The following is a 22,712-nucleotide window of genomic DNA, read 5'->3' as shown; positions in this document are numbered from 1 at the left end:
GGGTATTGTAACTCAGAGCAGGAAACAAAAGTGAAATTAGTCCCGGGGTAAGCAAAACAAAAAAAAACAAAATGAAAAAAAAAAAACACAGAGTCAATCACAGGTGAAGACAGGCTTGAAATATGCATGCAGGAAGGCGGTATGGCCTAAATGGTCTGATCTGTCTTGGATTTATTTGTGAATTTTTGTAAACAGTCTTAGTATTTTGTTTCACCGCCTTATCAGGGGCGGCTAATGAATCGCTAATGAACAAGCTTTGGCAGTTCAAATAAGGAAGGCAGCCGAGTGGGGTGGGATGAGGAACCAGAAGCATACCTCCCCCCTCCTCACTACTACCACCAAGAGGAGAACTGCAAGGTGGGGGAGGGGGGGGGGCACAGCGGAATACTCATAATGCCACAGGACCAGAGAAACATGCCATTCTGAATGAGATCAACACACTGGCCCCGTGAAACATGACAAGGATCTTCCCCTGACATTTACATTTGTTTATTTAGCAGACACTTTTATCCAAAGCGACGTCCAATTGGGATTAAGAGCCTTGCTTAAGGACCCAATGGCGAAATCACTCTGCCGACCTTGGGATTTCAACGACCTTGTGATTACAAGCACAGAGTCTAACGCACAGAGTCACACCACTGCCCCAAAATATCTGATCTTTCAGTCAGGACAGAATCATCAACACACACCTTGGCCCGCAAAAACACCTCAGCGGTTAGACAACTTAGTAATCCTTTTAACCACTCCCTTTAGTCGATTTACAAACCAAGGTCACATTTGGAGACCCCTAACCGGCTGGAACTGGATCAGCCCCTGAACGGGTGACATATCCGTGTTTTTCCAGCAGTAACTTTATAAAGCAATGTTTCTCGACCCAGTCCTCGGGGGAGCCCCGAGACAGTCCACCTTTCCGCTCCCTCCCAGCTCCCAGCCAATCAAAAACACTGAACACCCAGTACAGGTGTGTCGAGAGCTGGGTGAGAGCAAAAACGTGGAGACTCTGGGCAATGGCGTAGGAGTGAGTTTGATGTTGGGAAGGCACACTGCTCTAAAGGATTCCCTTTAGACCAAAGATGGACTAAACTGGAAGGCTTTAGTCACTCGCAGTGCCTCCGCCTTTCGCAGCAGCCTCAGTTTCGGAGACATCGCTCACTATAGGGGCTGAGTGTTTGCTTGCCGCAGATAAGTGTGTCGACGCCACCAACGGGTAAAAGGTTAATGAAGCACAGGCCCTTCGATGCTGTGGAGTAAACAGGATGCTGCACTACGGTACGCCACTTACCAGGCCCCGGGGCCAGGTGACTAAGGACCTACAACAGGCTGTGCCGGGGCTGGACAGCCCACAGAGGTCATCAGGGGCGCGACAGTCCGTGGCTGCGAAGCCACGTGCACGTTCACCAGGTGGGGCGCCACCGAGCAGTCAGTCTTTGTTAAGGTGTGGCTGAGACTGAGAACGACGTTTCGGGAATGCAGAGTCGCCCAGAACGTGGCCAGGAAATGAGCAGGGCGGCCGCACACAAGATGGACGCACAAAAAAAAATGCCATCTGCCCCAATCAGAGCGCGGTGACCAGCAGCTAGAGAGAATTCCCAGCGGGCAAAGCCCATTTGCCACCCGAATACGCCGAAGCTTTTCAGCCTCATGGAGACTGTATCCCTGCAGCAAAGGGGTTTTTCAACCTCAGGCAGCCAGAAACAAACTGCCGCTCAGGGAGGAAGCTGCCCATTCAACTTTCGGGAGACGCATGACACTCACGGCCCAGATGTTTTGTTTCACGCCCGAGCGACGCTCCAAACCTACCACGCACCACCAAACTAGCATGTGGAGGGGGGCAGGGCAGGGAGGTGAGAGGGGTCACAGAATGGTGTCTTCATAAGAGACAGACGAGATGGTCTATAAGTGGATTAGATAAGTTGCATTATCTCTAAGCAGGCAAAGCCAATGAAAGAACAGGGATTGCCGTGTATCCTGCTGGGACGCTAATGCACCTTCCCATCACTTTGTTCAGCAAGAGACGTGAAAGCCGTTACAGGTACAGCTGGCCTCGGTTTCAGTCATATTACATACAAGGCAGAAATATGAAGAGCTTCCTGCACGGAAATATTACGTCAATTCGACCGATACGTCCAAAGCTATGAGACAGCAGTAAATAAATGAGACAGCAAATTAAAGAAAACATACTCATACATAATTAGGGATAACATACTCTATGCAGAAATGTGTAATTTTGCATGGAGTAAAATTTCTTCAGCGTCACATAGAATTAAGTCTGGAATTAAATTTTAGAATCAGGATGAAAAACACTGAGGTCTCAACACAACAAACAGCGACCAAAACAGTCACCCCTGAATCGGGATACCTACAGTATTCAACAGTACGAGATACCTACAGTATTCAACGGTAAGAGATACGTACAGTATTCAGCGGTACGAGATACCTACAACATTCAACGGTACGAGATACCTACAGCATTCAACGGTACGAGATACCTACAGCATTCAACGGTAAGAGATACGTACAGTATTCAGCGGTACAAGATACCTACAACATTCAACGGTACGAGATACCTACAGTATTCAGCGGTATGAGATACCTACAACATTCGGCGGTATGAGATACCTACAACATTCAACAGTATGAGATACCTACAGCATTCAATGGTAAGAGATACGTACAGTATTCAGCGGTACGAGATACCTACAGTATTCAGCGGTACGAGATACCTACAACATTCAACGGTACGAGATACCTACAACATTCAACGGTACGAGATACCTACAGCATTCGGCGGTACGAGATACCTACAGCATTCAGCGGTACGAGATACCTACAGCATTCGGCGGTACGAGATACCTACAGCATTCGGAGGTACGAGATACCTACAGCATTCGGCGGTACGAGATACCTACAGCATTCAATGATACAAGATACCTACAGCATTTGGCAGTACGAGATACCTACATCATTCGGCAGTACGAGATACCTACAGCATTCGGTGGTATGGTCACTATTTCCGAGTTAGTTTTTTGAAAAGCACCTCGTAATTCCAATAGCTAATGCTATCTGATTTCAGTCACTAAGTAACATCAAAACAAACACACCTCTTGTTTTCTCTCTGGCTTTTCCAGATTCTGAACTCTTGCAAACTTATCAACAGGTATAACAGAAAAAAATTAGCGCAATGCAGATATGACTGGACTCTGAACTTACGTCCTTAAAAGAGGAACAAAAACAAGGAGAGCAATGGGCCTTCGTCCGTGGCGCTCACCTCCAGATGGACTCCATTTGCTGGCACCTTGGTTTCGTGTGAAGGCTTTTAACCAAAACACGATCAGAAAAAACTACAAAGCCACAGCTCTATGATGGGCCCCAGTCTGTTTCATTGCCCAAAGGTCCTGGTCATATTGGGATGCCTCATCATTAAGCCATAACATTACACAATGGGTGTTGTGCTGTTTTGGTAGATAATTCCTCTAAATTTAGATTTTCTCATGACCAAGACATCCCATTTAGTTTCAAAATGTAAACTTTCCGACTAGCATGAAATCGTACTATATTATGCAAGATTTACATCTCAACCGTAGTTAAAAGTTTTCTTTTCCATAGTTGCTTTGCTATAAATATATAAAAAAGTTCTGTATTGCTGGGGGCTTCTCTGCCATAATTCTTTTCAGTTTTCACCTTAGAATAACACAAATATGTTACAATATGGCTTTGTTTATTTGCCCCCATTCTACAAACTAAAGTCAGGAATTAGTTTAAAAGAAACTTTTTTTAATCCACGCAATAATTAGGTAAAGTGCCAAAACAATGACCTTTGAAACCTGATGGAAAGATAACGCAGTTTTACTTGGACATCTTGAGCACGGAGCAGGACCCGGAGCCGGCTGTTACATTTAAAGTCCCCGTCCTGCAGGGTGATGTAAGCGGCTCAGCCGAGCCTCTGTGCCGGCATTACAACTCAAAGCAAATAGAAACAGATCTATGGCCACAGCTATGAAGTCATTTTCAGTGGCCATCTTGAGCGATGTTAAAAATAACTTGTTGGATATATTACGTTATGTGTGTAGAGGGAAAGCGGACCGGGCGGTCCGGTTCGGTGGTTCGGGTCGTACGTGTCCCAGGACTTTCGCGTCTTGCAGTAGTGATTAAGTGCAGCACGTTAATCTCAAATAGCTTATATATTATGGTAGTGACACATGTAAAAAGTTTGCAAGCTGCTGGGGTGTCAGAATTACTATACATGGGTGTTTGCACCAGTACATATAACAAGAATTTCCTGAAAGAGAAAAACCACGGATTCGTTTTAATGCGAAATCTTATTCTAAGTGCGTATTTTGAGCTTAATGCTTGAATGAAATCGATATAAACTGACGAGTACATGAAACAAACTGTATAAAAAGATTTACTGACGGCAATAAAAACAGCTGGTCAGCAATGCAGAACTATAACTAAGTTTAGTTATAGAAAATAGGAATGCAGGTAATTCATGCGCACTTTGTGCAGTTGCTACTTAATTAGCAACAGATGACTTTTACTTTATTGAACTCCGTAACGGTCGCGATCATCCTGCTCGACTGCGATTTAATTAGCCTTTGATATTAAAGTCACTAAAAATAGACGTGGTCCCGCATTAGTTTACCGGTTTGCGAAACGCATAAGTAGGTAAAGCCGGCTGACCGGCCGTGTCACTCACCCGCTGAAGGTCAGAAAGTACGAAGGAAGCTCCGGTTCGGCTTGGTCCCGCTCGGCTCCGCGGTGCCGCCGCTCGCAACGACGCTTCTCCCCGGCTGCGGAATCTCCCGTAGGGACAGCGGACAAGCGTCTTTTTGTGGCTCCTTGACAGCTGGGACCGGCTTACCGACGCGACATGTCTGTAGCGCCGCCGTCGCTATTTGTTTTCTTGCAGCGCACCCTGATGCTGTTACACTGTAACTTGTGCTCCAGTCACCTGTACGCGCTCATGACATTATCGCCCACCGATGACTGTGTTTAGGCTGCATTGTGGGAAATGTATTCCCCCCCCACCCACTCCAGACACACCACACACACCACACACATGTATACACCCAGACGTATACACACACACACACACACACACACACACAGAACCAGACTATCTCTCTCTCTCTCTCTCTCTCTCACACACACACAGAACCAGACTCTCTCTCTCACACACACACACACAGAACCAGACTCTCTCTCTCACACACACACAGAACCAGACTCTCTCTCTCTCATACACACACACGCATACACAGAACCAGACTCTCTCTCACACACACACACAGAACCAGACTCTCTCTCTCTCTCATACACACACACACGCATACACAGAACCAGACTCTCTCTCTCATACACACACAGAACCAGACTCTCTCTCTCACACACACACACACAGAACCAGACTCTCTCTCTCTCTCACACACACACAGAACCAGACTCTCTCTCTCTCTCACACACACACAGAACCAGACTCTCTCTCTCACACACATACACAGAACCAGACTCTCTCTCTCTCATACACACACACGCATACACAGAACCAGACTCTCTCTCACACACACACACAGAACCAGACTCTCTCTCTCTCTCATACACACACACACGCATACACAGAACCAGACTCTCTCTCTCATACACACACACACACACACACACACAGAACCAGACTCTCTCTGTCTCATACACACACACACACACACACACACAGAACCAGACTCTCTCTCTCTCATACACACACACACAGAACCAGACTCTCTCTCTCTCATACACACAGAACCAGACTCTCTCTCTCACACACACACAGAACCAGACTCTCTCTCTCACACACACACACAGAACCAGACTCTCTCTCTCTCTCATACACACACACACACACACAGAACCAGACTCTCTCTCTCTCTCACACACACACACAGAACCAGACTCTCTCCTTCTCACACACACATACACAGAACTAGACTGTCTCTCTCACACACACATATATACACCCAGACATATACAGATAGATAGATACACACGCATACACACAGAACCAGACTCTCTCTCACCCTCTCTCTGGAGTGTCCTGATTAAACTACTCTCTTAAAGTGGTTTCTCCCGTTCTGCGATTTGTGCAAACTACCCCCTCACCAAAGGCGCCCAGGTGCAACCTACCGGAAAGCTCATTCTGCCTGAAAGACGCTTCATATGCTTACCAGAATTTATTTGCATCGATGAAAGTAAGGTGGCCTTGCAGCTAAGGTCACAGAAACCTTCTTTTGAGACTCCTTTTAACTAATGTTAATATGCAAGGCTATAGTACCGTGTGTATAATACAGTAATACAGGTATTCAAAGTGTATTTTAAGTAACAAGTACTTATACACACATGCGATATAGAACAGTGAATATCGTAATATAGTAGTGATGGTACAAAAAACAGCAGGGTACGGGATTATGGTGTGCTGTCGATCACTGCCGGGTGACTGACAGCGCAGGACAGTCCCAGCCGCATGGCTGCTTCATATGAAGAAACGTGTGCTTCTGTTCTCCACACCAGGGTGCACGTATCCATCTAAATAAATACACAGGAAATGATTCTTCTAAACCTGTGTTACGGCTCTCAGATCTCCTTCGCTTGGTGTTGAATGTGAACTCAGGCTTAGCAATAAGCCTACGCAGCCAAAACCTCACAGGATGTAGGTGAATGACCCACAGGGTGTCTGTCTTTGTCCATTATTGCTTTGTTCTTATTACCCTTCCGTAAATCATACAAGCAATGACTCACCGATGCAGTTACAGCACCCACCACACTCCCCAATGAGCAGAAACACCGCCGAGTCTCCCTGTGTTACCAGGCATCTCTTCAAAGCGTCTCAGGCTAACCGAAGGTGCTTGCACAGTATCACCTCCCCTTCACGTATACATATTTATTAGAAAATAAACAAGGATGTAGGTTTGGGTGTGGACATGCCCTTACAAATATTGCAGGAGTACCATGTGTTGTTTTTTTTTTGTGGGGGGGGGGGGGGGGGGGATTTGGTCCTTACTGAAAACAAACCTACTCTGCCGAAAAGGACCCAAATTATATTAACTCTGCTGTCATGTACTCATTGGAGCTAAATAATTCCCATATGCATGTGGCAGACAAGGTATAACGTGATCAGACGCATTGCCAGTCCTCCGTACTCCCAGCCTGTATAGCTAAATTAGACACACTTCCCTTTTTTTTTTTTTTTTTTTTTTTTTACACAACAGATGGTGCTCATATCCTTACCGCCCTTTTGTTTTCGTCGACGACAAGCGGCTTGCGCCACACTTCTCCTGAGCGTAAACTTGCACCGCCCGGCCGCCCTTTGGTAAGGGCGTCTCGGGCTCCCTGTGCTTATTTACACTGCCCTTGGCATCGTGGAAATTCCCTGCCAGCTTTCCCTGAAGGACACCCCAAGTACACGACGGCATGCATTCAAAATAAAAATGTCCTGTTACGGCGACAGGGTTAAAAACAAGTTAAAATGTATCCAGGAGTAGAGTTTGCAAGGAATACATGAAGAACGTCCTGCGGGGACTACAAAAGACCTGCCATGCTGACGGAAACAGGTCTTCTGTTTCTAACTGTGGAGAGTTCAAGCCACAGTTCATTCACCACTAAGACAATACGATGTCACAGACTTCAATTTTATTCAGTGTTTCTGTGCACGACATATTTCAAGATCACACAAGTACACTGACAGAGTTAAACCAGCCCTTTGTGTGGGGGGGGGGGGGGGACAGTTATGACCAGTGGTCAAATAAGCAGCTTTTAGCACAAAATTATTCAATCTGGAGGGGCAAAAAAATAAAAGGCAAGGGACCTGGAAACTCAGGGGGAGGGGGGGGGGGCCTGATCGCTCACTCTGGTCAAACATTCACCTCATTTCCTTTTTACGTGCGTTTTCCTCAGAAACAGAGCGGTAATCTGTATGGAAAAAAAAAAATCTGCAGAAATGCACCATATGGAGAAAACACTCAAATGAACTCAGAACGGAGAGTTCGGCACAAACCCCACAATATCAAAACCTGACGAATGCACCCATATGCACCATACAGACAGCATGCATGATTTATTTTTTCTAAATGAAATTAACCCAATATTTCTGGATCCTGAAGTAATGAATAAGGGGGGAAAAAAAGCCAACACCAAAGAAAAATTACAGCTCTGATACATTCACTCGTCCTCCCAATCAAATGGCAACACCGCAAATCAGGGAATCGGGAGAATAAAAGCAATTAAATAATGGACCCACTAATTCCAAAGTAAAATCATTATTTCTATGCCCCCCAGTAACCCCTCATTCTGCACTATTTGACAAGGATATTCAAAGCACATTGGACCTCACAAAACACAAGTAACTGTGGTTTTATTACCACCTTTACTGCTCTCCCAAAAACCCCCCCAGTATAGTCAATACGAAATGTACATGTACTAATTAAGGAGCAGACCTAAAAGAAATAAATAAAAAATAAAAAAAACACATAGAACTATTATAAAATCTGTCTCACCAAGCATTCCTGAATCTAACTATACATCGCAGCCAGATGGCGCTCTAGACTTAGATTTTGGCATCCCACATTAACTCTAATGCTATTTGCTGCAGACAGACCTCATTTTCCTAAGGGTCTTGGGGTTTTGCTTTAAATACTAAACCGCAGTCATTCTTAGCCATGCTTCACGTAACATATTTAGCATTCTGCATGGAGCAGACTTAATCCTACATCGTGTGTGTGTGGGGGGGGGGGGGGGGGGAGGAGGGTGGTGTAAAACTGGCAGAAGGGAGGATGGGGGCTTAGGTGCTTGCGGAGGTGGGGTATTGTGGGTGCCACCAGTCGATGAGACGCACACTGTGCACCGGGTCCAGCACCACCTGGACACCCTGCTCCCCACGCAGCTTCTTCCCTTGGAGGACAGGGGAGTCCTGGAAGACCAGGCGCACGCGGTGGTGCCTCATGTCCGTGCTCACGTTGATCGTGAACTACCAGGAAGAGGAAGTGAAAGGAGAGCCTCAGTAGACATTCAGTTTCACAGCACGTAGAGGGCTACGCAAAGGAACAAATGGCTTTCAATACAGAGTTTTTTTTTTTTTTCCTCTTTCCAACATATTTACATACCAGGGAGAGTGTCATGCCCATGACAACAGAGGTGAAAATGAAGTTGAGCGTGGTGACTTGCAGGAGGTAGCAGTCCGAGTCTGGGTTGGCGTGGACCTCTGCGTACTGCCTGGGCAGCGGAAGCACCGACCCACAGCCATTCTTACACTTGGTAGGCTGAAATGGAGAAAACCATTATGACTTCCATCCATATAAAAGCATCCCCCATAAACACTCATTCAGTACAGGGTCACAGTGAGCTTGGAGCCTATGCCAGGAAGCATGGGGGCCAGGCCACACCCTCAAGCCAGGCACACACACACGCGCACACACACAGGGTTACAATCACAAAAAAACTATAGATCCCAAATAACTGAACCATGTCTCTGAACAGCCAGGGAAGAACCAAATATGGCGAGAACGTCACATGGACGCTCAAGCGAATTCAATACTCTGCCAGGTCACACCTGAAGTACCCACCTTTTTCTGAAACTTGAAATTAAATTCCCACATTGGCTCTGGTCTATTTCCAACAATCTTCTTGATCCAAAACAGTAAACACTAAAAGAATTGGGGGAGATCAAAATATGGTCATTTTTACTGAAATTACACAGTACCAAAAATAGCTTTCAGGCTTTAAAAACAAAAGCTGGCTTCCAGGCCCACCTTGGAATTGAGGAGTGTGGTGGGGGTGGACTCAGGGAGGGAGGGGCAGGAAGACACGCGGGAGCTGAAGGGCTCATACATGTGGAAAAGGGAGCGGATCACGCAAGCACGGAGGCAGCGCATCCTCCCAATGGAGTCTGGCTGCAGGCGGGAGGGCAGCTGCACATCCAGGGTGTAGTGCCTGGGGGACGTGAAAGGGTTTTTATAATTGCAATGTGATATGCAGCCCTATATATCGTACCAAACACACAAAGTACAAAGACAGTATGCATAGTGAAAATAAAGTAAATGTACTTTTTTAAATGTTTGTACTACAAGGTCACTGCAAGAGAACCTGCAAAGCAAAACGTGATACTCGATGTGACACTTATGGCAAACACTATGATCTGTTTAAGAATCACCCGTTTGATGAATCAGTTCCTAAGCGCAACAAACTGCACCTACAGGGCGCCACTGACAGTGTTCAAAGCAACCACAGGGCATAAATAATTTGTTCAGCTGTTGGTGGGGACCCCTGCACGAGACTTGGATGGCTGTGAAAGGAAGCCCCCTAACTATCTCACCTCCTGTATAATCTGGTCCAGAAGGCAGCAGTGCAGGTCACAGTCCAAGCATTCTTGCAGATCAAAGCAAAAGTGCAGATATCCTCTGGACGGATGTACGATGCCAGTATCAGCCAGATGTCGATGGGATACTCTCGTCCTTCGCCACATCGCTGGCTCTCTGTCAGTGTACAGTGATCTGTACTCAAAACGGGCAGTGCAAAACAGCCTCTGGGACGTAATCACCATATAAGAGGCTGGTCTCAGCTTAGGGTACCCAAATCAACATTAGGCATTAAAAAGCAAGGGTCAGTGCAGGGTGCACTTTTGAACTTGCCTTTCAGTCTCTTGTTCTTCTTTTTGCGCGTCCTCTTAACGTCGCCGGCCCCATCCTCTGGCTCCGCCTCCTCACTGCTATCACAGGGCTGGCAGCTGACACTGACCACGGATGATAACACCTCACGCACGGGGCCCTGGGATGCTTCAAGCCCACAAAGCAATTTCACTGCGGGGTTAGAAAATAGCAGGGGTTACATGACAGGGACAGAAATCTAGCTTTTAAATTATTTAAAGTGCAAACTGGATACACACATGTATTTGCCCTTTAACTTACTATAATAATGTATATATTATACATACCCATATATTTAATACCCACCTCCCACACACATGCATATAATATAATATATATGCAAACACACATATCACTGTACATTATTCATTTCACAGGTATGTACATATTCTAGAGCTGTTTCTAGTGCTTTTGGGCTATTTTGCATTTGCATTAAAGTGCGTTTCACTGTCAGAGTACCTGTACATTTAGTGACAAAGCTGATTCTAATCTAATATTTCCGTAACTATGCCCTGGAAATGAAAGTCAGCCTATTACAACTAACATCAGGTTCTCAAACCTAGTACAACACACAGCGTCGCCAGCTTATTACTTCTGTTTGGTTCAGCTTACCTTCTTAATACAACCAGCTGCTACCAAAGTAAATATATGACGTGTTTAATCATTACCTTCTTTTTCAATTGCGTTAGCAACAGCTTTTTTCACTCTTCCGGACTTTACAATGGCTGGGTCGGAATTGGCATAGTCGGCCACAGTAACTGCAAGAGAATCAAGGCCGTTTGTATGTAACTTTGTATGTACCATAAGCTATAAAACATATATAAATCCCATGCACAAAAATAAAACCATAAAAAATGTATTAGGAAACGAACTGCTTTAATAAAGAGGGCGTGTCCTTCAGCGAAATAGTACCGGCCGACCAATTAGCCGGCTAGCATGCTAACTAATACCTGATTCCGAACAAACATCGTCGGGTCTGAATTTCAGCCGTTTTCGGTTCCCTTTCTTGGGCATGACGGCAGTGGGCATCTACGTCCGCTTATCGTGACCGCGGTTCCTGCCATGTCTCAAAGACAAGCAGAGATAAGCTGAAACGAAAGGAAATAAATGAGAGATTGAAATAGGCTCCTCCGGGATCTTCAGCCATCATGGAACTGACGCTGCGACCTCGTGTCAGATCTCGCGAGATTTCCCCAACGCATTACGTCACCTCGAGAGCAGCCAATATTTATTAGACAAATTAGGCAAATAATGAAAATCATCACTTATTTAGATTTCCTAAAATGTATGTGCAGCTTTGTTTTTAGAAATTCTTTTTCGCTCGTAAGGAGCCAATTTAGCTTTACGTTTTTGACGAACGCACACTAATGTTTAATTTATGATTTTGGGGTTAATGTCTGTAACAAATCATCCATTATCTGCGTTACTTTCAATTTTACTGGCCTCAGCGTCCTTAAGAATCAAGGAGAGGATATATATGTTTTAATTAAATATCTAACAAGTTATGCGCCCGTAATACAAGCTACATTTATTCAATTAACATCAGAGTTGCCAACTGTCACGCATCTGGCATGACATTCAGTCCCTCAGACACTCATACTCAGTCAAATCTTACAGTCAATCTATATTATTCCATTGAAAAAAAATTAAATTACCTACATTAAAAGCATTGGGGTAGTTTGCCATCCCCCCGGACTATTTGCAAGGTAATAAAACTGTTACATAGACCTATGTGTAAATACGTGTGCAGGCTTGTCATGAAATGAAAATCTCACTCTAGCCAGCAACCCCGTAACATATAAGATTTATATTTTACTTAAGTTTGGCCAATGTGCTACTTCGCCACGTTTGTTTACAGGAGTTACGTATTGAAATGTATATTGAAGTACTCTTGTAATTAATACTTTGAATTTCAGTAAATACGTTGCTATAATCTATATATCAAAAGTTAAGTCCTATAATGTGGCGAAGTAGAGCATTGGGCAAATTTATGCAAAACTGCATAACACAACTCTAACTATATATATATATAAAAATTTGAAATACATTTATTTAAAAATACTGCCCTCTATTACCCCGCCCCCCATCCTTTGTATTTCGCAAACATCACAAAACGTCATAGTGGGTCTCTGTGTATTTGTTGGCCTGTGGAGGTTGTTCTAGGCGCGCCCGTATTCGTCTGGTTTTAACAGCTGCCGATTTTATTGATTATTTTTTATTTAAAACCATTTACCGCCAGGGAGCGCTGCGTACGGTTCGCAGTCTGTGATGACTTTGCTCCACAGCTATGCCTGCGTGTGGTGCTGATGCGGGGACTCTCGCCGTGCACTCTCGCCGCTGTCCGCGTGCTCGTTCCCGCGTCCCTTGCGCGCGTCCCGGCCGCGTGCGTGGCGTGCTCCGGATAGCAGGGAGCCGGGCGGCGTGTCGTGTCCGGGCCACACCGGTGAACCAAACGCAGTAGATGGTGTCATTGTATGCAGCAGAGTCGCTGATTTCGTAAGCGCCGGTGACAGCGGCCAAAACGAGATCGTGAAGCGAGGGAGTAGTGTAGTTTTCGGCATGGGAAGGAGGGCTTGCTGAAGGATTTAGAGAGGACGCCGCAAAAATATTCATAAAATAAGATTACATTTCACCGTTTTATTAACAGACGCCTTAATTGCAACTGGTGGGTGTTTTCTGGAGGAAGATCCGGAGATCGGAGCACCCTAACCTGGAAAATGCTGTTTTCGGGGGGCTTGGCTGCATCCTCCGCTCCTTGACTGATAAACCCACATCAATCAGTTCAGTTTCTAGTTACAAATGAGTGGAGGAGCGAAGCGCTGGGCGGGTGGGTTCGCTAAAACGGGAGTCCTTGCACTGGAATTAAGAGTCATTTTCACGGCACTGAACGCCTCGATCGGCGCTGATTACGGGAGCGATGCTTTGATGCAAATTTCACGGCACCCTAGGGGAAGTTTTTTCTCGGATGGGCAGCGTTAATGGATTAGAGAGTTTTGTGCCCCCGGTAAAGCTACATCCAGCGCGATCTGGACGTTTTCCAGGATGATGTGCGAGGTGATGCCCACCATCAACGAGGGGGACGCCATGAGCTCCCAGGGGGGCTCCCAGAACGGCTCGGACCCGGACGCCAATTTTGAGCAGCTCATGGTCAACATGCTGGACGAGAGGGACAAGCTCTTGGAGTCGCTACGGGAGACCCAGGAGACCTTGATCCAGTCGCAGGCGAAGCTCCAGGACGCCCAGCACGAAAGGGACATCCTTCAGAGGCAGATCAACTCGGCTCTACCGCAGGTGAGCTGCGCTGCTCCGGCCGGTTTGGAGAGCCGCTCCTGATTAATGGCCCCGTATTATCGGCTGACGTTGCAGGGTCGTTAATTTTTGCTGGAGACAATTTATATACATAAAGTTTCAGGTTTTTTTTCTATTCTCGGTGATAAAATATATAGTGCCACCGGTAAGATACAATATTTAATCTAAATCTAAACGTGGTATTTCTAATATAACCTGTGGCTCCGTGTAACTAAAGTAACAGTGGTTAGATATACAAAGGGTTGTGTCTGGGAGTTAAAACGGCAATAAATTCTAAATTAAGTTTTTTAGATTGTTGTTCTTCTTTTAAAGTCGAGTCACTGGTACATATATTTATGTATGTATGCTAATAAATTTTTTGCTGGTGTATTAATTTCCAGGAGTCACCTGGAAGAATCTGTGGTCATTCGGGTTGTGTTGAATTTTCTTTAATGACGAAATGATGGATTGTGAACTTGGGTGGAAGTTGCCATGTTTCTAAATGAGATGCTCCAGCACTGAAACTGAAGGTACTTGGGTCTGTCTCTTGCAGTTGTAGTCAACTTTGCTCATGCTATATGATTCTGGACTCTCTCGACGTCCCCATTAGCATCAGGCATGCTTCGCAATGGAGGTCTTGGAAATTCTTGCTGATCATGCTTCCTGACGTCACGAGGCCCACGGAGCTCACATCATATGAATGATCTCGTCCTGGCTTTTCACAGCCGCTCCTCCCATGCGGGGCTTGAAGAGGCCCTGCCTGTTTCACACGGAGACGGCCATGGATAATAGAGATCCCCGTGCCGAGTACTTTGCATTGGCCCCTTTATGTAGAAGAAGTGAGCATTTCATTTGGGATGTACCATGCGTGAGTGGTAAAGGGGTGTAGATATTTCTGTGCTGCACTCTATGTGGAAGATTCAAGGTTCAAGAGTTTATTATCATAAGCACAGTCAACAATCAATTATGCGATGAAAGTCTTACTTTGCATGCCCTGCAGGCCACCAGGAAATGCAAACTGATCACAAGACTCAGATAGAAATTAAGGTAGCGTGAACGACCCTTGCACATTTAAAACATGAGAATGATCTAAAATGCCTTAAGCAGACAATAATGAGTGACAGTTGTGAGAGAAGCGTTCAGTGGATGCAATCTTTCTCGGTGTTGCCCTGCTACTTGTTTGTGGGGGGCTTCGGGGCAAGGATGACGGCTGATTAAAGCTCTGGATTGTGCTCCGCTGATCCTCCAGGCCCTGTGAACCCCCCCAGGTCACCTTCGCCTGGAAGACATCAGACGCCCACATACTTGCCGGCCAGGTGTCATGCCTGCGGGTGTCTCGAGCTGTTAATTGTGACGCCTTTGGGCGACGAGGTTCCCCATGGTGGTATCTCCTTGGCAACGCACATGTGTTACCACAGCTCATGGCTGAATGCGAACTTCGCTAGCAGTGGGGAAAAAAACGTCCAGATAAAGGCGAGGTGCTCAGCCTCACATGGGTGAAATTACAGTTTCATATGTTATCTGTTTATTTCTCTGCGGAAGAGTACGAGTCTGGGTGTCTCACAACGCCATCTCTCGAGTAAGAATGGATTAGCGATTTGGTTACTAGAAGCCATCAGGCTGTAGTGAAGCAAGACGTTGTAGCTCGTGCTTAGGAACGCAAGCCTGATAGTCCCTGGGGGGTGAAGCCACAAAATGACAAGCTGCAGAACCTCCCTTTAGGGTTAAACGGGAGCTTCTCACTGAGAAAGTGTCAGCTGTCCCCTTTTCGAGGCACCCGAGCTAATGCAGCACAGCCTAAGCAGGCTAAAGGCTACAGATGGCTGGGAACGGCTCTGAACTGAATAAAAAGCCTTATTAAACGAGGTTTACAGAGATGACGAGTCGGAATGGAGACGTGCAAATTCAAGAGTCTGTCAGAACAGATGGCAAGGCAATGTGACCCTTCATGTTCTTCGATTGTTCTAACATCGATACTAACCGGAGGTGTGCAGCTAAGCTCGCCTCAGCCTGCATCTTCAGGTGCCTGATCTCATCACGCTAACAGGTGCACCACGCGCCACGCTCCATCTTTGATGGCTGACACAACTTCCCTCTCTTTAATCGCCCGCTTTAGCAAAAAGGCCGTAACACAGGGCGATGATTAATGCTCCTAAGTGAGGCATCTCCTCTGGGTGGGAGAACGCCCGCGAAACGCCGGTCATCACGTGGTTCCAGTAGCATGTTGAATTCTCATGACAGTGACCCAGAACTGTCGGCTCCCATGAACACGCTTAAGTCAGACACTGGTCTCTCTGGGAAGGCTTCAAAACTCCAGGCTGCATCCGGCGTTATGCACGTTAATTAACGTGGAATATGGCAGAGGTCCACGCTTCCTTCGTCCAGAAAACAAGAGCTTGTTGATAAATGTGTAATATGCTGGGTACTCGCATCTTGATGAACACATCAGGGTCAAAGTTAAGCCCTCACAAACTCGACCATCAGCTTCCAGTACTCAAGGACTGCTGGGATTACATTTCCATTTAATTTCCAAGCTCATGCATGTGGCAGCAGTAATTTATTTTTGGGCCGTAAATCTCATCGGCGGCCATAGGTGCGTGTCAGTCGCTAATTGAGAGCTATTTCCTGTAGCCCTTGAAGTCTGAGGTTCCCGCCTCCACTCCCCTTGGGTGTAGATATCATCTGGAGTAGGTCCCTCGTAGAGGCACCAGTGGTCCACTTTGTTCCCCTGGCTCCTCTGCTCCAAGAGGGGCACTATTGGAGCTGCCAGTGGGGCAGATTAGCAGAGTGGGTGAAACTCTGAGGTTCAGCCATTATCCCGGCATGCATTTTAAATAATGCAAAGCACAAAGACTTTTAATGATGGGATTTAATTAGAGGGATGTAGCAGTGATCTACCATGTCTCTGCCTGCTGTGGAGTGTGCCGGCGTTGATCGTTTTTCTTCGCGTTTCTTCCAAGACTCTTATTTGAGCCTTTTTTTTTGTATGGCTTTACCTAAAAGTGTCAATTTTTGTTTCATGTCCTTAAGCAGTACTCCGCAAAAAGGGTAGTGCCACGGATGGGGCCGGTCTGTGTGGGGTTCGAAATCCGTGAGTGGGTTTGGATGCATGAGTGAACGTGGCTGCAGCCCCAGGTAACTTAGAGAAGAATGACAGACGTTGCCTGTCCCCTGCCAGGAAGACAGGACGCTTAGGGTGAGGGTTAGGCTTAGATTTAGGCTTAGACTTAGGCTTAGAGAGACTCTCTGTTAAATCCCACAGGAATTACGGTAGATTTTCTTTTTATCAATGAAGGTGATCTAAATACAAAGTTGAAAATTTCATGCCATAAATGTAGAAGTCAAAATGAGCACTCGAAAGTGGCCCAACTGCCCGCATGTCATAGTGCTCTACCTTCTATTTGCTTGCCTCATCTGGCAGTCTGCAGGTCCTAGTGCCCACTAAGTTCCCTGCCTGCCAGGTCCTAGTGCCCCTACAGTCTGTCTGCTTTGTCTGGCAGCCTGCAGCTTCTAATGTCCCCCAGGTTCCTTGGGTACCTCATCCGGTGGTCCACTGGTCCTCGTGCCCCCTCCTGCCCCTCCTGCACCTTACCTGGCCTGCGGCTCCTAGTGCCCACCTAGTTCTTTGCTTGCTTCACCCTGTGGCCCATTGGTTCTAGTGAAAGTCGAAAATTGCATGCCATAAATATTAAAGTGAAAATTTGTATTCAGAAGTGGCTCATTTGCCTGCTGGTCCTATTGCCCTCCCTTTTTTACACTTGCCTTGCCCAGCAGGTCGTAGTGCCCCTACGTTGTTTTTCACGTACCTCATTGGACAGCCCAATGGTTCCTGGTGCCCCCAAGTGCCTGACTTGCCTCGCTTGGCAGCCCCCAGGTCCTAGTGCTCCAACTTTGTTCCTCACTTACCTCACTGGGTGTCCCATGGTTCCTAGTGCCCTCAAGTTCCTGACTTGCCTCGGGTGGTGGTCGCCAGGTCGTAGAGCCCACCCCTGTGTCTCACATTCTTCACCTGGCAGGCTGCAGGTCCTAGTGCCCCCATAGTTTATTACTTGCCTTGCCTTGTGGCTTGTGGATCCTACCACCTCTCTTAGTTCATTGCTTGACTTACCCAGCTTCCCCAAGGTCCTCTTGCCTCACCAAGCAGCCTGTGGATCTTAGTGCCCCACTGTGGTCTTTTGTGTTGCCCACGGCCTGCAGGTCGTAGTGCTCCAAAGGTCCTCGATCGCCTCGTCTAGTGCCCTGTGGGTTCTAGTGCTCCCTCACTGCTCCCCTTGCCCTAAGACCCAACAGGACATAGTGCCCCTCAAGTTCTTCAATTGCCTTGCCCGTGGCCCGAGTGCTCAAGGGGTTTTCAATTAGCTCACCGATGCTAGTACACCTTATATCCTTACTTGCCTCTCCTGGGGGCCTGAAAGTCCCCTCAGTTTCTTGACAATTTCCTGTCTCTCCTGGCGGCCCATGGGTCCTAGTGTCCCCTCAGTCCCGCACTTGCTCCACCCAGAGGCCTGTGGGTCCTAGTGCCTCCTAAGTTCCTTCCATGCCTTGACTGCGCCCGTTTGGTCCTAGTACCCCAAGTTCCTCACTTGCCTCTCCCCACAGTCCGTGAGTCCTAGATCCTTATGAAGAGCCGCTAAGGTTAGTGTTCGTTGTCCCGAGCTTGTACTTCCCAGACACCGGTAGGCGTTTCCTTTGACACGTAGCAATGTCACACGTGGGCGTAGCCTTCCTTAAAGGCTGTGCTAATTAAGATGGGGATGTTGGGATGATTACAGGCTGCCCCTCCCATGCAATTCCAAGCACCCTTAGAGGAGATGGGGGCTGTACTCTGGCCTTGGTGATGGGGGAGGGGGGCTTTCCATGATAAACGTCATTCAGTTCATCAGCCAGAGTTACATCAAAAGACCCAGAGTCACTGATTCTGCTCCCACTGTGTTATATTAAATGAGAGTCATTAAAATTGGGCTGCTGCGATTAGTTGACATAGTCAATGACATCAACGCTCAAAATGCATCGACATCAATATTTTAAATAAACGTATGTTTTTCAAAATTATTCTAATAAAATTACCTTTTTGGTTTCTGAAATGCTTCAGTTCATTGTAACTAAAGTTTTCCTTTAATATCACTATGTAATTGTGGGTGTTTAACCACAACTTCGCCTCATTTAAAAGGTGTTCCGCTTGCTGAGCAGTCTCTTTCTTGACGTCAGTGCTTATCGCTTCCATGATTTACCAAAACAGTCACATGACATGCTCCGCCAACTTAATTTAATAAACTTAAGGATACAGCGAATTAATACAGATTACTAACTTTTGGGCATCACAATACGCCTCTCATTAATATTTTAGGCATATTACTAATCTGCTTACTGAATTGTGGGCGTAGGTAAGGCACGTATAGAGCCAAAAAGTCGGCATCCGTTATCTAAAGCCCTGCAATGACACTGAGTTTGTTCTTGACAAAAAATTACTAACTCACTCCCAGTCCTACTGTCTTTTGCTCCCGCAACTCGGATCGTAACCAGAACCTGGCTTTCCAGCCCCCCCCCACCCCCACCCCCAAAAGACCTCAGTGCTGTGTTTGTTTATTGCTACCCCGGGAGGAAGATGGGGGGGAGGGCAATTTGCTCTCCAGATCCTGCTGTCAGACTATATTTGTGCCCCTTTGTGCAGAGGTCTCTATGAATATTCTAGCAGTTCCTCCTTCAGTTATCAATGTGATTAATAATTTATGATGCATCAGTGTTTCAGAATTTCTCCCCTTTGAGATCTGGTGCTGTTTGACATCCCGTCTGATTGTAAAACTTCACCTCACCAGCATATCATGGGTTTGCAACCCGCAAGTCTGTTTTTTTTGAGAGTCACCATGTGCAGCATTCAGGCCAGCGGTGTTCCGGACGCCAGGAAAGTAAGAGGAGAGCTCCTTCGCCTTTTCCATGTACCATACAGCGACCGTGGGCTGGCATGGCTTTCCTTCGAGTGACACAGAGGTGTCCTCTGGAGGGATGAACCCCATCCGCTCCCCTCTCCGTTTCTGCACCACTCAGCACTACTCCGCCTTCAGGGGCCGCGCCGTCCGTGATAGATGAACGTGATCGATAGCGGCGGTTTCCTTCTGCCAGGCTTGTAGGGGGAGGGCCCATGGGAGCACCTGAGATGACATCATGCCTCACTTCTGCCTTTCCCTCTTGGCTTGTTCTGGTACCATGGCCTGAGAAGGAAGCGAAACATCTCAAATAAAATAAAAGACTTATAGCGCGAATTGCGACGGAAAACATGAAGTTAAGTTTATTGGAATGAATTTTGCTCTGTAACGGCGGGTCAAAGGTCACCTTTCTGCTGTTTGACATCCCGTCTGACAAGTTAAGCTGTTAAACCTCCCAAGCTGCTATCGATCATAGCGTGCTAATGCCACGTAGCCATGAATTCGCGTGACACATTTGCCGTGTGAAGGCCTTCCCGCCCCCTCCCCTTTAACTCAGAGGCTTAAGTTTGACAGACCCTAATTATAACCCCCCCCACCCCGTGCTTCCTAGCATTTCCTATTGGGCTCCATTTCTCAGGACTTTATGCACTGTAGCATCCATTGCTGTTGTACGTTTATTTTAGTGTCAGAAATTGTTTAAGCCACTTGATTGTGTGCTGCAGGCCCGTGCGGTTTCCTGGGTTACAGAGTGACATCACAGGGGAAGGATACACTTGTCGGGGATCATGTGGCGGCTGCTCGACGCCCCGTTTCCGAAATAGCATGGCACGCCAGCCCCCAGGCGGCACAGGTGTCAAACGCCCTGCTCGTTTGACCAGCTGTTTGGTAAATCTGGCCACTCCGGGGCAAGGCCCTGCCAAAACACCCCCCCACACCTGCCCACCCCCACCTACCTTCAGTTTATTCAGCCCCCACATGTGTGCTGAGTGTGTACAGCCTTGGATTCCCCAGCATCCATTTCACTGTCAAAATATATACCGGCAGGCTGTTTAGACGGGTGTCTGGTGTTGTGTGTGTGTATGTGTGAGCGGGTAGACCTATCCTTATGGGGACACAATGTCCGCATAACATGATAAATATCCCTTTTTTGTAAAAAAAAAACTTTAAAACTCTATTTTATAAAAATTGAAGACTGCTATGAAAAAACTAAAAATGCAAAAACTCTTGTATTTTGCTTGGCTACTTATGGTTATGGTTAAGGCAGGGTGGGGGCTAAGGTCGTCATAGTTAGCGTTACCATTTTTCTCATAGAAGTGAATGAACGGGCCCCATAAGGATAGGTATATCCGACGTGTGTGTGTGTGTGTGTGTGTGTGTGTGTGTACGCGCACATGCTGCAGCCAGGAGCGGATTAGTTGTTTAAGGGGCCCCACTATGCATACTACATACAAAGCTAATGAGTAGAGCCAGTTGACCTAACTGGTTACCAGAACATGCTGCTTATTTAATATTTAGTGTAGTACTGTTTGTGGCCAGCAAGGGCGCCCACAGACCTGAAGGGCCCCATGTAGATGCATGGTTTGATGGTTTCAAATGCTATCACTGGCTTTAGTAGCGCTTCACAGGTGTATGGAGAAAGAAGGAGAAAGTCTCAGGTGTGTGAACAGCTTCTGTATGCAGTCTTTTGTGCGCTTAGATGTGCCAGGGGAGCTTATTCCCTGAACGATAATCCTCAGATGTGTCGCGCTCACATTTGTAAGGCGTGGAATCGCTTAGGAAGTCCCGATGTCCTCCGAGGACCTTGCTCTCACAGCCGCGCTGCAGCACTTTCGCAAAGTCACACCCAGCTGATTCCCACAGCAGCCTGGACGCTCGTCAGTAAATGACAAGTACATTAGCTGCTCCGTTTTCGGGCGGGAGGGGTTAATCTCGCTTGGTGGTGTCAGAGAAACCGTGCGGAGGTGCTTCCGAGGTGAAGATCGTGCCCCCGTGGTGATCTCAGCTACACATGAACCCCTGACAGCTCCTCTTGGCAGGTGACAGGGGCTGTACGTTATGTTAGGGGGAGAGGTGGGTGGTCTAGCATTTCGAAGAACGTGGAACAGCCTTGGCTTCAGGCTCACGTGGGTCTTAACGTCCCACAAAAGGTCACAGCTGAGTATCACCCGGCATTTTGAAAGAATAATGACTGCAATCCCAGAATTCCATAGGAGGCCCGTCACTTTTTTACTGTGTCCTGGCCAGTTGGTCACCTGACCACCTCTCATGACACATTTAGCTGAAAGGCCCCATTTATCTCTATTTCAGCAATGAAATCACATACCGGAAGACAATCTAAGGGATGAGAGTCTGATAGGATCTAAATCATTTTAACTAGCGGCTTCTGATGCTGAATCTAGCATATTAATCAATTGCCACTGTGGTATAATTCGGAGAATTTGTCGTTCCTGGATGTTGTGCCCATATTATGAAGTAGTCAAAGTGTAGCATTTCTCACCGGCTCTGAAAGTTGCCTGTTATATATGAGCTCCTCGGTGCTAATTAGGCCTTGGAGACAGATCCCTCTTAGGAACATAGCACTGGCATTCAGCTCTGCAGCCTGACCTACAGTAAAGTTCTCGCTTAGATAAGATGGTCGAAGGTGTTTTTTCAGTCCAGCTCTGGGTACAGGAAGCACAGTTTGCTCAGCCAGCCTTGTTTGCTGCCAGTTTACAGTGGCTCCTTTTTTAAAGGGATACTGTAGTTTGGGGCAGACCGCTGTAAACTGAGGGAACGTTTCTGGCTGGACAGCCTGCCAGGGCATGTCCATGCAGATGGACAATAGATACTT

The 22,712-nt window shown here is 46.8% G+C and overlaps 3 protein-coding genes across 9 annotated transcripts in view; 1 reads left to right on the top strand and 2 right to left on the bottom strand.

Annotated features, from left to right (window-relative positions):
• The window catches only part of tfeb (transcription factor EB), a 31,158-nt gene extending 25,495 nt beyond the window's left edge, over positions 1-5,663 (bottom strand). Inside the window, exon 1 of the mRNA XM_049023794.1 lies at positions 4,697-5,663. The gene's annotated coding sequence lies outside the window, so the exon portion shown is untranslated. The remainder of the gene's footprint in view (positions 1-4,696) is intronic.
• A 3,102-nt stretch (positions 5,664-8,765) lies between these two features.
• tmem183a (transmembrane protein 183A) lies at positions 8,766-11,827 on the bottom strand. The gene is made up of 8 exons (XM_049023800.1): positions 11,621-11,827; positions 11,339-11,428; positions 10,652-10,823; positions 10,340-10,495; positions 9,777-9,957; positions 9,591-9,671; positions 9,132-9,287; positions 8,766-8,995 (listed from the first exon to the last, which is right to left on the bottom strand). The coding sequence occupies exons 1-8, from the start codon at positions 11,697-11,699 to the stop codon at positions 8,810-8,812; spliced, it is 1,101 nt and encodes a 366-aa protein (XP_048879757.1). The 5' UTR covers positions 11,700-11,827; the 3' UTR covers positions 8,766-8,809.
• A 1,115-nt stretch (positions 11,828-12,942) lies between these two features.
• The window catches only part of ppfia4 (PTPRF interacting protein alpha 4), an 80,422-nt gene continuing 70,652 nt past the window's right edge, over positions 12,943-22,712 (top strand). For 3 of the 7 annotated variants that reach the window (XM_049023764.1, XM_049023766.1, XM_049023762.1), the window contains exon 1: positions 12,945-13,961. In XM_049023764.1, coding sequence (XP_048879721.1) covers positions 13,713-13,961 — 249 coding nt within the window. In that variant the 5' untranslated portion in view covers positions 12,945-13,712. Of the gene's footprint in view, positions 13,962-22,712 lie in introns of all 7 variants that reach the window. The other 4 variants (XM_049023763.1, XM_049023765.1, XM_049023771.1 and 1 more) reach the window with 4 other exon arrangements.

This window comes from Brienomyrus brachyistius, chromosome 8, assembly GCF_023856365.1.
Source record: "Brienomyrus brachyistius isolate T26 chromosome 8, BBRACH_0.4, whole genome shotgun sequence".
Taxonomy (NCBI): Eukaryota; Metazoa; Chordata; class Actinopteri; order Osteoglossiformes; family Mormyridae; genus Brienomyrus; species Brienomyrus brachyistius.
The sequence above is the reverse complement of the archived record's forward strand: the minus strand, read 5'-3'. Positions and strand labels throughout refer to the sequence as shown.

Bases quoted from the DNA above. Each gene is read 5' to 3' on its own strand.
- tmem183a (XM_049023800.1), bottom strand. From the start codon at position 11,699: ATGCCCACTGCCGTCATGCCCAAGAAAGGGAACCGAAAACGGCTGAAA. The intron at 9,958-10,339 runs GTGAGATAGTTA...CACGTCCCCCAG, and splicing joins TGGACCAGATTATACAGGAG to GCACTACACCCTGGATGTGC. The intron at 9,672-9,776 runs GTGGGCCTGGAA...CAATTCTTTTAG, and splicing joins CCACACTCCTCAATTCCAAG to TGTTTACTGTTTTGGATCAA.